The sequence below is a fragment of the Anolis sagrei genome, chromosome 5 (genome assembly GCF_037176765.1).
Source record: "Anolis sagrei isolate rAnoSag1 chromosome 5, rAnoSag1.mat, whole genome shotgun sequence".
Lineage (NCBI taxonomy): Eukaryota > Metazoa > Chordata > Lepidosauria > Squamata > Dactyloidae > Anolis > Anolis sagrei.
The window spans coordinates 35288586-35301719 of record NC_090025.1 but is presented as its reverse complement, the minus strand read 5'-3'; the positions used below and the strand labels follow the sequence as shown (position 1 = coordinate 35301719).

At 38.9% G+C, this 13134-nt stretch overlaps 1 protein-coding gene across 1 annotated transcript in view; it reads right to left on the bottom strand.

Annotated features, from left to right (window-relative positions):
* Positions 1-13134, bottom strand: part of SYNPO2 (synaptopodin 2) — a 136548-nt gene that overhangs the window by 30084 nt on the left and 93330 nt on the right. Inside the window, exons 3-4 of the mRNA XM_060779018.2 lie at positions 10726-11540; positions 2068-4256 (exon numbers count right to left, since the gene is read on the bottom strand). Of these exons, the coding sequence (XP_060635001.2) occupies positions 2068-4256; positions 10726-11540 (3004 nt within the window). The remainder of the gene's footprint in view (positions 1-2067; positions 4257-10725; positions 11541-13134) is intronic.

Genomic DNA, 13134 nt, shown 5'->3' with positions numbered 1-13134 from the left:
TAAGCAATGTATAGCAAAGAACAAGGAGGCTCTATGGATTTGGGGCTCCAGTTGCTTCATGAGAATGTCTGGAGATCGCTAAACAGGATTCAGTTTTGATGCCTAGGTATATAGCTTGGTTTGTCCAATCTTTGGGTGGGAAATGCAGCTCACATGATTTGTATGCAGTACGTCCTTGGCTCAATTTATGTCTAGTTAAGTGGACAAGATAGTAAGTGATGGGAAAGACTAAGTAATATTCCTAATTGAAAACTAATTAACATATTTTGTGCTATTGTTTTCCCCCTACAATCTTGTATCCACAACCCATTGCCTTTTGAAAACAATTCAAGATGTAAATAGGCAATATTTTAAGAGCCAAAGTAGTCTGTGTTCAATTATTCTGTAGATATCCAGATATTCTGGAACTACTTGACATGCCAAATAATATTCTTATATATTACAGCCGCAAATAACATGGTCAGAAATTAGCTAAAGATATTCTGCGGGGGGGGGGGGGGGGGGGGATGGTAACAGTGTTTTGATCCTCCTGGTCCACAGTACATTATTTAAAATTAGAATGAAAGAGCAAGAAGAGAATAAAAAAGAAACACCAGTGGAAGGAAGAAGCGAGATTGGAAAGCCCCAAGTGAAAATAAATAAAAATGTGCTGAGTGATCAGCTGAAAGATAAAGCCAGGAATCATAGCATATCATTAAGCTATTCTTTTTAAGGCACATATTACTTTGGTTGCAAAATTCTGTCCCTTCAAATATTAGTCACTATACTTTCGCATGAACATATTGCACCACTTCCATAGTTGTAGATCCCGGCTTATCCTGGCTCTTCAATACTTCTAATTTTATTGTCCTTCTTTTGTGATATCTGCTTGTTATATAAAAAAAGTGTGCTCGCACTGTGGAGGTCAACATTTCCTAAAAATCGGAAAACTTCTAACAACCTCTCCAGTCTAAACTTCTTCCCCTTAATGTCTTTCTTCTTCCTATATAGCAAACCTCTCCCCCAACAGACCCTCGGGAAGGGATAAAGAGAGTGAATCACAGAGATACCAAAGAGGTACCATAATTCATGGTTTTGGATCATTGTTATGTCACCAATTTACACTCAAAGAATGCAGTTGATTCTCAAGTGAACTAAAGCAGAAGTTAAATACCAGTGCCAATGTGACTGAACTGCTTTCCTGTGATTATAACATTGTGGAGTCACATGAAAAAGACAGCCATATATCCATAATACTTGAATAAGGTGAACTACCATGGATCCACCATAGTAATTCACATGCAGCTTAACATTGAGAATTGAGAAGATCTTGTTTATAATTTTATATGCCCACATTTTAATTGTGGATATACCAAAGTGTAAGCCACTTATTTTCATATGGACCAATACATATAGATCAATGGGGCTCTCAACCAGATTCTCCATAATTAATCAATTGCAGAGTTGTGCCAAATATTTCATATTGCTATTTTATACATCTGCAAGAAACATAATACTGGGAGGCACTGTTTAAAAATGAATCTAATATCAGTAACTGTTAATTGTACCTGAACCTTTTGGCCAGCAGAGAATGATATGTTCCGCACACCCACCCACCCGAAAAACCCTGTGAAAGCTATGTTTAACTGTTGCAATACAGGAACAGTGTTCACTGTGTTTGTGTGTACTGAAGCCACTGACACCTAACATCCTGCTTACTTAATACTTAATTATGTCCATTTTGGGACACTGTATATGTGTCCTTTTATTATAGATGACTGCATATATTAATGTGTCATCTGAAATTACTATTCATATTGATTTCTTTCAAAACTGTTTGTTGTGCAATGTTATGCATGCTTACTCAGAAGTGAACCCTACTATTTTAAGTAGAATTTACATCCAGGTAGGTATGCACAGAATTTCAGAATTAAGCCAAGTTTTGGACCCAGATTTCATGAGAAAGTTTTAAAATTATTAAGTAAGCTGAGGATCACTTTGGGTGTCAGATCACCACTGCAAACAATTCATTGCAAACCACTGAGTTGTATCTATGGTTTACTCTTCAATGGTTGAGGGTTTCCACACCTGTGCTGTGACACCAACTTTCTTGGCTGAGAACTTTGGCTTGGGAGTAGTAAACATAGAGGAGGCAGGTGATTCTTGCTTCGGAAAAGTAGAATGAACTGTTGGTGCACAGGACTCAATTACGGGACTAGAAGCATTTGACGGGGAGAATGGTTGTGAACTGTAGGTTGGTACAGAGTACACGGAAGAGGCTCTGACATTAGAAGGAGAACCGGCATTGAGAGATCTTGAAGGTAGAGCTTGTTTTGAGTCAAACTTTGTAGGTTGCTTGGGCACGCCTTCCTTATTATCAGAAGGAGGTTGAAAAGTAAATAAGGATGCATTAAGTTGGTAGGGTTGATGCTTCATAACTTCCAAAGAACTAAGTGCTTTCTTAGGCTTTTTCTTGGTTGTTTTGGCAGCTCCTGGGGACTTTGACTGTTGTTTGGTAGCAGCCAGAGGATAAGATGGAGACTGGATAGGATTATATGCTACAGGTGGTGGTGCTCGGACATTTGATGAGTATTTCCAAGAAGCTGGTAAAGATGGTGTTGGTGAAGAAGCCCGAGCCATATTGGCCTGCACAGTTTCTGAGTCAACCACATACTTCTCCATTCGTGATTGCCTTTTGGCAAAGAGTTGGGCTCCCTTCCCACTCAAAGCTGGGGGCATTTCAAAAGCTGGCCCCACCCCTCCTGCAAGCACACTGTTTCCTAGTGGTGTGGTGGGTGTAGCTCTGGGTGTATAATTTTGGTGTGATGCTGCTATTTGAGGTCCTTTAAGGGGACTAGTTAGATTAAGAGTGGTAGGAGGCTGTGGAGGGGGATAAATAGGTTGCACTGTTTTCACAGGTGCTGGAACAGCCACTTCAGGCGAATGTGGAGCCGGAAAGGCAGAAGGCTGGGTAACAGCCACAGCTGGAGGGGACCAAACTGGTGATACTGGTGTTGTGGCTGTAGGAGAAACCTTAAGTGATGGTTTTGGAGCCACCGGAGGTGGGATTTTCTGTTTGGCTGCTTGAATTTGCATGAAATTGCATGCCTCTGCTCCCAAACTGAGGTAGTCTTCTTCAGGGCCGGATTCAAAGCCCACAGGAACACCTTTTTTGCCTTCTGTATTTTGCACAAGGGACAAAAGGGCAGGATTGGGGGTCATCTTGGGGGCTTCTTTGAAAGTAAACATTGGTTTTGCTGTGTTTCTTCTTTTTGCCTCTTGCAAAATTCCAGTTCTTATGGCAGGCACTGCAATCCTTTCGTCTCTGGATGCAATCTGTTCAGTTGATTCCACTGGAGACAACAGAGTTGACTGAGTCGTGCTGGTGGCAACTGGAGTCAAAACAGTTCGGTACATGGCTTCAGGTGGTGGACTGACTGATGTATAAGGAGGCGGTGCAGGTAGATCTGAGAGGGGGCTCGTCATACTTCTAGTGGGTGAAAATGGAGCTGCTGCTCTATTCTGTACACCAGGGAAAGGTTTAGCCATTCTGTTTGAAGTTGCTGAAGATGGATATATCATATTTGTCTCAGGAGCAACCCCAATGCCATTTTGCTGAATTGCTGTACCATGACTGCGGCTCACTTCTATGTAGCTTTTGCTAACATGGCTCTGCTGAACTCTGGAAGCTTCTTGTTTGGACTGGTATATAGAGGAACTCATTTTGTGAGTGTTTTCCATTGAAGTGATTTCCTGGTGCTCCTCAGAGCTTCTATGCATTCCCTGCATCTTCATAGCCTCTTGTTCAGCAGTGACCTGGTCCACCCTTTGACGTCTTTTGGCAAACATCAGTGCCCCTTTGCCCTTGCTGTCTGGAAGAAGCTGAGACATCTCGTCCCCACTTTTTGGTTTCTTTTCAACCTCAAGTAGCCCAGTGTCCCAGTCAAACGTCACAATCCGGTCTTCTTTGTCAAGATCAGAGAAGAAATCTTCATCAATTTCTGACTCACTTGTGCCTAATAAGGTCACTTCAAAAGTGTTCTCTTTGTCACCTTCCTCTTCCTCGTCTTCTTCACCCTCGTCCTCGTAACGTTCTAACTCCCCAGTGCCGTAGCTCACCAAAGTATATTTCCTGGCCCTTTGGCGACGCTTCTTGAACATCAACACCCCTTTGGAATTGGGATTGGGAGCGGCCGTCAACAACAAGGCAATGCTTTTACATTTAGATTTGGCCTCTTTCACCTGTTTTTCTGACAGGCTCTCACTCCGTCTGAGCCCTGCAGGAAAGAATTAAAGAGCATATTTCACTGCACTGAGTCAAATTTAACATGAAATCAATTTTAATGATAAGTGCACAACAACTATTTGGGCTGCAAGAGTGCAATAGTAATCTTTCTTCTACTATAGTTGGAATCCTCCCTTATGCAAGGATTGGCATTGGCAGGGCATTAATATTAATATTTTCCCACAGTTACAACCATGACAAAAATTCCATAGCAAACATTCCTCCCTGGCATTCTTTGCACAATATTTCCCTTTGCCCCTATAGATTTGCTAGCATTTCATATAAGGTATCTGCTTTGTTCTGTGTTTTTAACGTAGGCCAGTATAACCCAACAGGATAAATTAGTAGTGTCACACCAATCTACATATACTAGGAATGTTGGTTTACATATACTACACCGAGATTTATTTATTTATTTGCAATCTCTTTCTTAACACATACATTTCTGTTCCTGAAGTTCTTTAACACTTAAGAAAAAACATCAGTTGAAACACTGACATTTATATTTCATTTCTCTAGGTGCTTTTCTCTGACTCTTAGTGCAATATTGTAATGATACACAAGTTGAGAATTACTTGAGATCACCATGGATCTCCATACAGCCTTCAGTTCCGTTTTTCAACCCACTCCTCCTCTATTTTCTCTAAGCTCCAACAAATACAACATTAGCTTTTTGTCTCTTGATGTTTGAAGGACAAAAGCATGTTCCAGATATGAATATTTCCTGGATCCACAGTATAGCAGTATGGTTGGCATTCATATGGAAAACTAGATCCATAAACTCAAGAGTGTGAAAATAATAAGTTACCATTAACGCAGTAATTGAGTTGGGTGTAAGGTGCTATATAAAAGTTCTGTGATTAGAAAAAAAACATGTCAAGTACAAATTGAATTGATTTGGTGTAATACATAGCATTTTTATTGTTACTTTTAAAAATACTTTTTAGAATGCATTTTAGAGGCATTTAAAAAGAATTCTTCAATTTTTTTATGCTATTCTCTTACAAATCCTGAGGCTTTGCTTTCAGTTTTTAGACACACTAATAACTTATTTATTTATTTATTTATTGTGTCAGAAGCGAGTTGAAGGTACAGTTAAAATGCATTTAAAAACACAAACTTTTTAAAACTTGGTATTATGCTAAATATTCTTTGACCAGAAGCTGGCCACTTGGAGTGCCTCTGGTGTCGACTCTAATAACTCTAATAACTATTGGCAATGAATTACTTTGAGGAAGAAAGTAAACTTGAAAAAAAGCAACTTACCAAGTTTTGCATAAATTACTGGACTGTTTTCATGTGCAGTTTTATATTATATTTATTTGATATTTTTGATCTAGATACATTTGCCATGCTGAGCATTCAGGATAGAGGAGGTCATCCATTCACATAAATAGCTGGATTAAGTCTCACTCACTTGTGCTATGGACTGCTGCTGGTTCTACTAGTCTCTCCCATTTATATCTTTTTTATAACCAGGGTGTGATTTGATCTCATTGAAATGAAAAGGTCAGATTCAAAGAAGCCAGACTGATCAGGGGCACCTAGTGCATTACTGGCAGTGTGGAAAAAAACCCTAGTGGAAACAACTAGATGTCATAGAACTGACTGAAATTCATTATATAAGACATGTCATTGGCCTTTCAGTCAAATGAGGTTGGGGGCATAGACCAATATATATATACTAAGGCAAAATGAACTCTAAAAACACATGAATTCATTCTTTACTTCTCCACTTGAAGCTTTCCATTACATGTATGAAAGCCAATTTCAATTGAAAAGGTTTCAAATACATTTTATATTAAGGCATGATCATTTTCTTTCCCAAGAGAGCAAAGGAACATGGAATACCACTTGTGGTGATCAAGTCATCAAATCTGAAGTACCCTTTTAAATCTTAACCAATCGTGACACACTCTGTTCCTAGAGAAAGCAAATAAGGCTTTGCTGATGAGTACAAGACGAGAGAAATAATAATAATAATAATAATAATAACACTTTATTTGTACCCCGCTACCATCTCCTCAAGAGACTCGGTGAGGCTTACATGAGGCCGAGCTCGAATATCTCAATAACTTGTACAAATAAAGAAATCTCAATAACTTGTACAAATAGATATAGAAAACAAAAGCAAAGGACGTATCACCAAAGGAGTGATATCCACATAAGAACCATGGGGCTCTTTCCTCTTAGGACCTTATCCCACCCTAAATTTCTCCAATTTTTTCACTGTTTTCATACGCTGATGTAATAGAGGTCTTCCCATGACATACAGCCACTTCTGCATTGAAATCCATCTTGTCAGTGTGAAAAACAAAGAGAAAAATCCATTTTCAGGAGTCGGATATACCCTCAACTCCTAATAGAATACAACAGGAGAAAGTGGAGGAAAGCATGGAAACGTCATGGGATGGCTGGTCATTCCCAAAGACAGATCTTGCCAGAGTAGGACACTTTCTGCTGCTTTCCTCTGTTTTCCTCCCCACTTCTTCCCCACCTGTGGGATAGTTGCTGATTGCGTTCAAATTGTTGCATGTATCCAACTAGTTTCTCTTAGGGCCCTTCCACACGCCCCCATATCTCAGAATATCAAGGCAGAGAATCCCACAATATCTGCTTTGAACTGGGTTATCTGAGTCCATAGTCAGATAATTTGGGATTTTCTGCCTTGATATTCTGGGATATAGGGCTGTGTGGAAGGGCCCTTAGTCAGGCTCATAATCAGCCTAGCTTGCTATGACCTCTGTCGTTATAATCTTCCTAAAATGCTACAGAAATTAATAATCATGATTTGAAAAAGAACCCAAACACTTAAACTCTCTTAGGTTATTTTATCATAGAATTTTTCAAAGGATGTGTTTTTATTTGCTCTTTTTAGAAGACAGAGCATAATTACTTAACAAGTGCACTCACTCTACTGTTAAGGGGAAAGCCTCTCCTAGGTGCAGATTTTGGGAACCAATATTTGAAAGAGTGTGCAACCTAGAGCGAAATTTCAATGTACTCAGACTACTAATGCCTTTTTGTTAAAAAGCTTCAGATAACAGAAGGTTCATCTTGAAACAGTTGCTACTAAATTCATTCCACTTATACTAAAACAAATAACTATTTCTCTAGTCTGTTGTATTCCTATTACATGTTTGCAATGCAGGTCTTATACCCATTTGCAAACATATAGTCCTACCATAATTGAAAGGTGTTTCTAATAACAAGAGATGTATAATTATGGTTGCAATTCCATGCACTCACTTGAGATTAAGTCCGAATGGCACATCAATTGAAAATAATAATTCTAGACAATTCCTCTGATAACTTGGCCCCAGTTAGGACGCTTTCACTTTACTACTGTTCTGTACCCAAAGTTATAGTACTCTATCTCACATTGCCCTCTATCCTTGCTATTGCCAATTGACTTATGCACTTTATCCATCAGCCCTATCCTTACAATTGATGTGCACCAGTCTGCCCACCCGTGCCCTGAAACTCATTATTATTGCAGTTTCATTGGCTGTTGATTGATGTTTGCTTTTGATCGGACTCGTCCCCATGTAAGCCACCACAAGTCTCTTCGGGGAGATAAAGGTGGGGTACAAAAATAAAGTTGTTGTTGTTGTTGTTGTTGTTGTTGTTGTTATTATTATTATTATAAACATAACGAGATTAGTGCACAGAGATTAGTGCACAGAAAACAAGGTCACTATCTTGGCTGTTGTATTGCATCACACGTCGGACCCTTCCCAAGCGTCTAGGACTGTCTGATGTATCAGCAAATAATGTGTGCAGATCCCAGTAGGGTGGCTTTTTGCATCTGACAGATGGTAATTTTGTCAGCGCTGATTGTGTTTAAGTGCAGGCCAAGGTCTTTAGGCATATCGTGTCAGCGTTTTCAGTTGTTTCTCTTCAATCCTGCTGTCACCTAGGATTGCAAGATCAGCAATCCATATTTTGTTTTTTTAGCATGATCATGAGGTCAGGAGTATTGTGCTTTATTATTATTATTATTATTATTATTATTATTATTATTATATGCTACCCATTGACTACATTATTATATGCTACCCATTGACTACATTGAAAACATAGGTATGGTAGGCAGCTCTCAGTGTGTTACTGTAGAGCAGGCATGGACAAACTTCAGCCCTCCAGGTGTTTTGGACTTCAACTCCCACAATCTGGAGGGCCAAAGTTTGGCCATTCCTACTATAGATACTCTTTTGATCTACTAATGCAATCCATTGTTGTTTTATAGACTAGCTGTATTGTCAGGTGGATATCCTAGAAAAGTTTCTGTCTTGGAACTGATCCTCAAATGGAGCCCCTTTCCATCCTCATCCTCCTGGATGACTACATGACTACAAGCCGTGACTACATGAGGGTCTTTTAAGTGTAAACGATGGCTTACTCCACACACGGATATTACCTAAATTCCCCTCCCTGAAAATAATAATAATAATAATAATAGAAATTCAATAGAAAATTTAATCTAATCAATAAAATTAAAAATATTCATATTTTCATAACATTTCAAAGCAAGTGCATAAAGCAGTTGCTTTACTCGTTATGTTAGAACCAGTCCTGAACACCTCTGAAGTATTATGAGCACTTCCCATTGTAACATAACTATGTGGTTACTCAGTCAGGCTGCAGATAGAAAAAAAACCTAAGAATAACCTGCACATGCTCAAGAGATCTTTCAATTTCTGGGATTACCCCCTCGCTCCATAAACAGCAGCCTTCCACATGGTGACCTAGCTTTGAAATTGCAGAGAGTTTCTGAAAAAGTATGAATGCATACATTTAATCCAGAGGCAGTTCTTTGGGTATCAGCTTTAATTTATATTTTGTTAGAAACGAATTGATTTTTTTCCTTAATTTTTCAATATGGCACTCCGATTTGTCCAAATCCATTCAAACTATACCCAGAATGCTTATATTAGATATTTACTTATTTATATACAACATTAATATCCCACCCTTCTCACCCCAAAGGGGACTCAGAGTGGCTTACAAGCTATATGTACATACAGTATATTATATTATTAGCATAGCACAATATTAGTATTACATAGTACTATATTGTACCATACCATTATATTGTAATATTATTAGTAATATTACTTGTAATATAAAATATATAATTATTATATTTTATTATATTGTATTACATTATAATATTATTATCATTATACGTGAATACAATATATTATATTATTAGGACAGCACAATATTAGTATGATATATAATATATACCATAATAGAAAAAATAAGAGGTTTTTTTTTAGTTCTACACTCTTTAGTAAAGACTGTAATAGATAAAATTTCACAGTTGCTGTTGCTGACTTCATTGTCAAAATGCCAAGCATGCATGCTATTCCTTTGTACTCCTTTTAATATGACATTAAGCCGTGACTACACGAGGGTCCTTTAAGTGTAAACGATGGCTTACTCCACACACTGATACAAATGGCTATCATTCTAAAAATATGCTTATGGAGGAATTAGCAATGGGTTGGCATGCTTATCCTGGCAGTCTGCGTAAGTCAGCTCAGTACTACGGTATATCATTGCACCTCTGCTATTTTGCAATGAAATCCCTTGACAGAATTCTTGAAATAGCCAGGAATGATTGCACAAATACCAGCAGTAGAAATGAATCGATAAGCAGATGCTTTGAGAAAAGGAGAATCAGAGTTACTCTTCTTAGCTTTATTACTATTTCACATCCAGATTACTCCCAAGTAAGACTTTGCTTAGGTTTTGCACTGACCTCTAGGTCTGGAAAGCAGAAGGAATAGTAAGTTCACTTTACAGTCTAGGGAAGCCTTGCAAAACTAAAAGGATCATATAACTGGCCAAAAATACACATGCTGGTGTCCATCAAAGGGACTTTCTGCAAGCATCATCAAGCTTCACTACTAGGCTTTCCTTTCCTTTCTTCCCTTTTAAATTTTCCCCCAGCTTTTAATAGAAGCAGCATCATTTGCACTTTTAGAGATGCTGCCTCCATTCTAGAGAAAAGGCTGATATTCTGCCTCTCTTAAAGTCATCTGTGGTACATTCAACAATATGTCTCTCTTCTGACACAATCTCTCTCAAGTTGCCTTTTAAGTCTTTGTTAAGAAGCCTGGAAAACTGTAGATAGAAGAAAGTATTTTTAGTAAGAAGCCAACGTTAGTCTCACAGAAAGACAGGCTCAGATTATATTACAAAGCAAGCTTCTGCGATAGTGTTACCAAGTGCAAAGGGTTCAGTCCATAACCATATTACAGAATTTGTGAAAACAAAAGAAACTGAGTAGTATTTTGTTTTCTTAAGAGAGAAGCAGAGAGAAAGAATGAGTGGGGAAAAAAGAAGCCTCCTTGTAAAGAATGTATTAGTTCTCAGCATGTGGATGTAACAGTGTTCCAAATGTTGAATTTATCCTTCAAGCAATACCACCCATTAAGCCGTGACATACTTACTGGCGTGCCTTGCCCGGTGTTTGTGAGGTCTGCTATGTTCCCTTTCGGAGTGCTGATCCTCGTCTCCCTGCTCGGTGCCTTCGGATGAGATTCCAAAGGAGACGACAGAAGGAGGTGCTTCCAACTGCCCTCCTTCCAACGGAGAATCCACACACCCCTTTTCAGCTGGAGACCCGGAGCCTTCCTTTGCCTGGTTGGAGCAGTCCAGGATCACTTCCACTTTGGTGAGAGAAGGCTCCTTTGTCTCTGCTCCATAGAAGGCCTTGACCTCCTTGTTACCACTAGCAATCTGGAATGACCTGCTTGACCACTGGGCAGCAGAGTCTTTTTTAATTTCAGGATCTGGAGTTACCCAGCTAGTCCCATCTTTCAGCAGGGTGGGTCCTATTTCCAGAGGCTTATGGTCTTCCGTCCCCAGGACCGTCACTGCAGAAGCATTGCTGCCTTTGAGGTTATCATGTGAGAGGGACAGCTTCAGCTCAACTGTAGGGCCTGGACTTTCTCCAGTCCACCCAGTGAAGGCAGGCATGTTGATTAAGTGTGCTTCAGGGGCTTCTATGACTTTCAGGGGGATTTTGTGGCAATGAGTTAACTCTCTTTCTTGGTTTGTCCCAGAAAAACCCACACAACTTTGTTCCACATCTTTTGGGGCCGATGCTTCAATCACCCTTGTAATCAGCAATTCCTGGGGAGCCTTGGGGACTGCCGTTCTGATTTGCAGAGTAGTACTTTCCTTATATTCTTCATTTTTGGTTTCAATATGTCTTCCATTTTCTTTTTCAAGACTTAGGGTCTCACTTACTCCACTGGAAGATCTGCAGACACACAAACACACACAAAGCAAATTGTACAAACATGTTGCTGTAAGTATAGTTTGATAGTCATGCTCTTTAAACATTGATTACAGTGCTTGTCCGGTGTTTAAACTAATGTATGACCTCTACTTTGGTTGGGGTTAGTGGCGCAGAACCACTCCTTCCTCTGACCACTTCTTTAGGAATCTCTATGTGTGAATTGTGAACGTTGTAGAGAAAATGGGTGCAAAGCAAGTTTTTGTTGTCTCATATAACAAAAAAAAAACTCAGTGTGAAGCCAATGAAGTTGAATGTTGGAGGATTCAGGACAGACAAAAGGAACTAATTATTCACACAGTGGCTCAACTGTGGAATTCCTTGCCACAAAATGTGGTGACAGCTATCAACTTAGATGGCTTTAAAGAGAGATTCAACAAATATGTGGAGGATAAGACTATCAGTGCCTAGCAGTCATAATACTTCCAAGATTAGAGCAGAGCTTAGAAGAGCAAATTTTCCAAATTCTGGGTCAGAGTTGCCATGCCTCAGAATACTAAAAGCAGGAAAGGGTTACAGCCCACTAAATCTGTTAAAAGAGACATGAAACTATACCTTACTCTCTCTTCCAGTCATATATATAAATTGAGTTTGATCCTTGCCTTTCAACAATTTGTTCTTCATGTAGACAATAGAGATATGTAATATATTCTAGCAAAGGTTGAAGGCACAATTGTAGCTAGAGCACTGAATTTAACTATATAAAAATCTAAAGTATTACCCTTTTAGGAATGGCTTTCCCACAATTCCTTACCTTATCACCAAAATATACTACATTCTAGAATAGTTTTGGTGATAGTACTAGCAATTCTGGTAGAACATTTTAGATGTTTTTCACAAGTGCTCTTATGTAAATGTTATGTTGATCTTGAAGTGTTCCAAGGAAAACATGAAGACTTTCTCAGTAGGCAAAAATAACACCCTTAATACTCTGTTTAATGTTATAGGTTGAATGTTTAAATCACAGGACAATACAGCACAGAAAACGGTATAAGCTTTTAATGTTTAGAATCTAAATGGATCAAGTGTTTGAAGGGAGAAAGGCTTAAAATGTTAATCTAGGCTAGCTTTAAATTGGGTAAAAAAACCCCTCTGAACACTTTCCATTTGTAGAAGGAAAAGGTGTAACAGGTGATGGAAGAGTCGCTTTGACAAAGATGAAACCCCATGAGGCCTGTTTTCATAGTCAGATGGTCCCCAGCATGATTAAACTGTATATCTTTTCCAGGAAGAGCCTTGTGGGGATACGCCTGTGTCACCATGAGCCTTCTTGGTCTATTTGTGGTGGAACAAGATGGCTTATCCCATCATTATTTCTAAACATAGACAAATCATATAGACCTTAAACAAAACCTTTTGAGACTTAGGCCTATGGGGCCCATTTTAACCCAAGATCCCAATTCTTCTGTTGTAATCATAAGAGTATCACCATCTCTAAAGACAAGACAAACAAAACGAAGAGACTGGAGGCTCTTCCACACAGCCCAATAACCCAGAATATAAAGGCAGAAAATTTCACAATATCTGCTTCAAACTGGTTTATCCTAGTCCATACTCA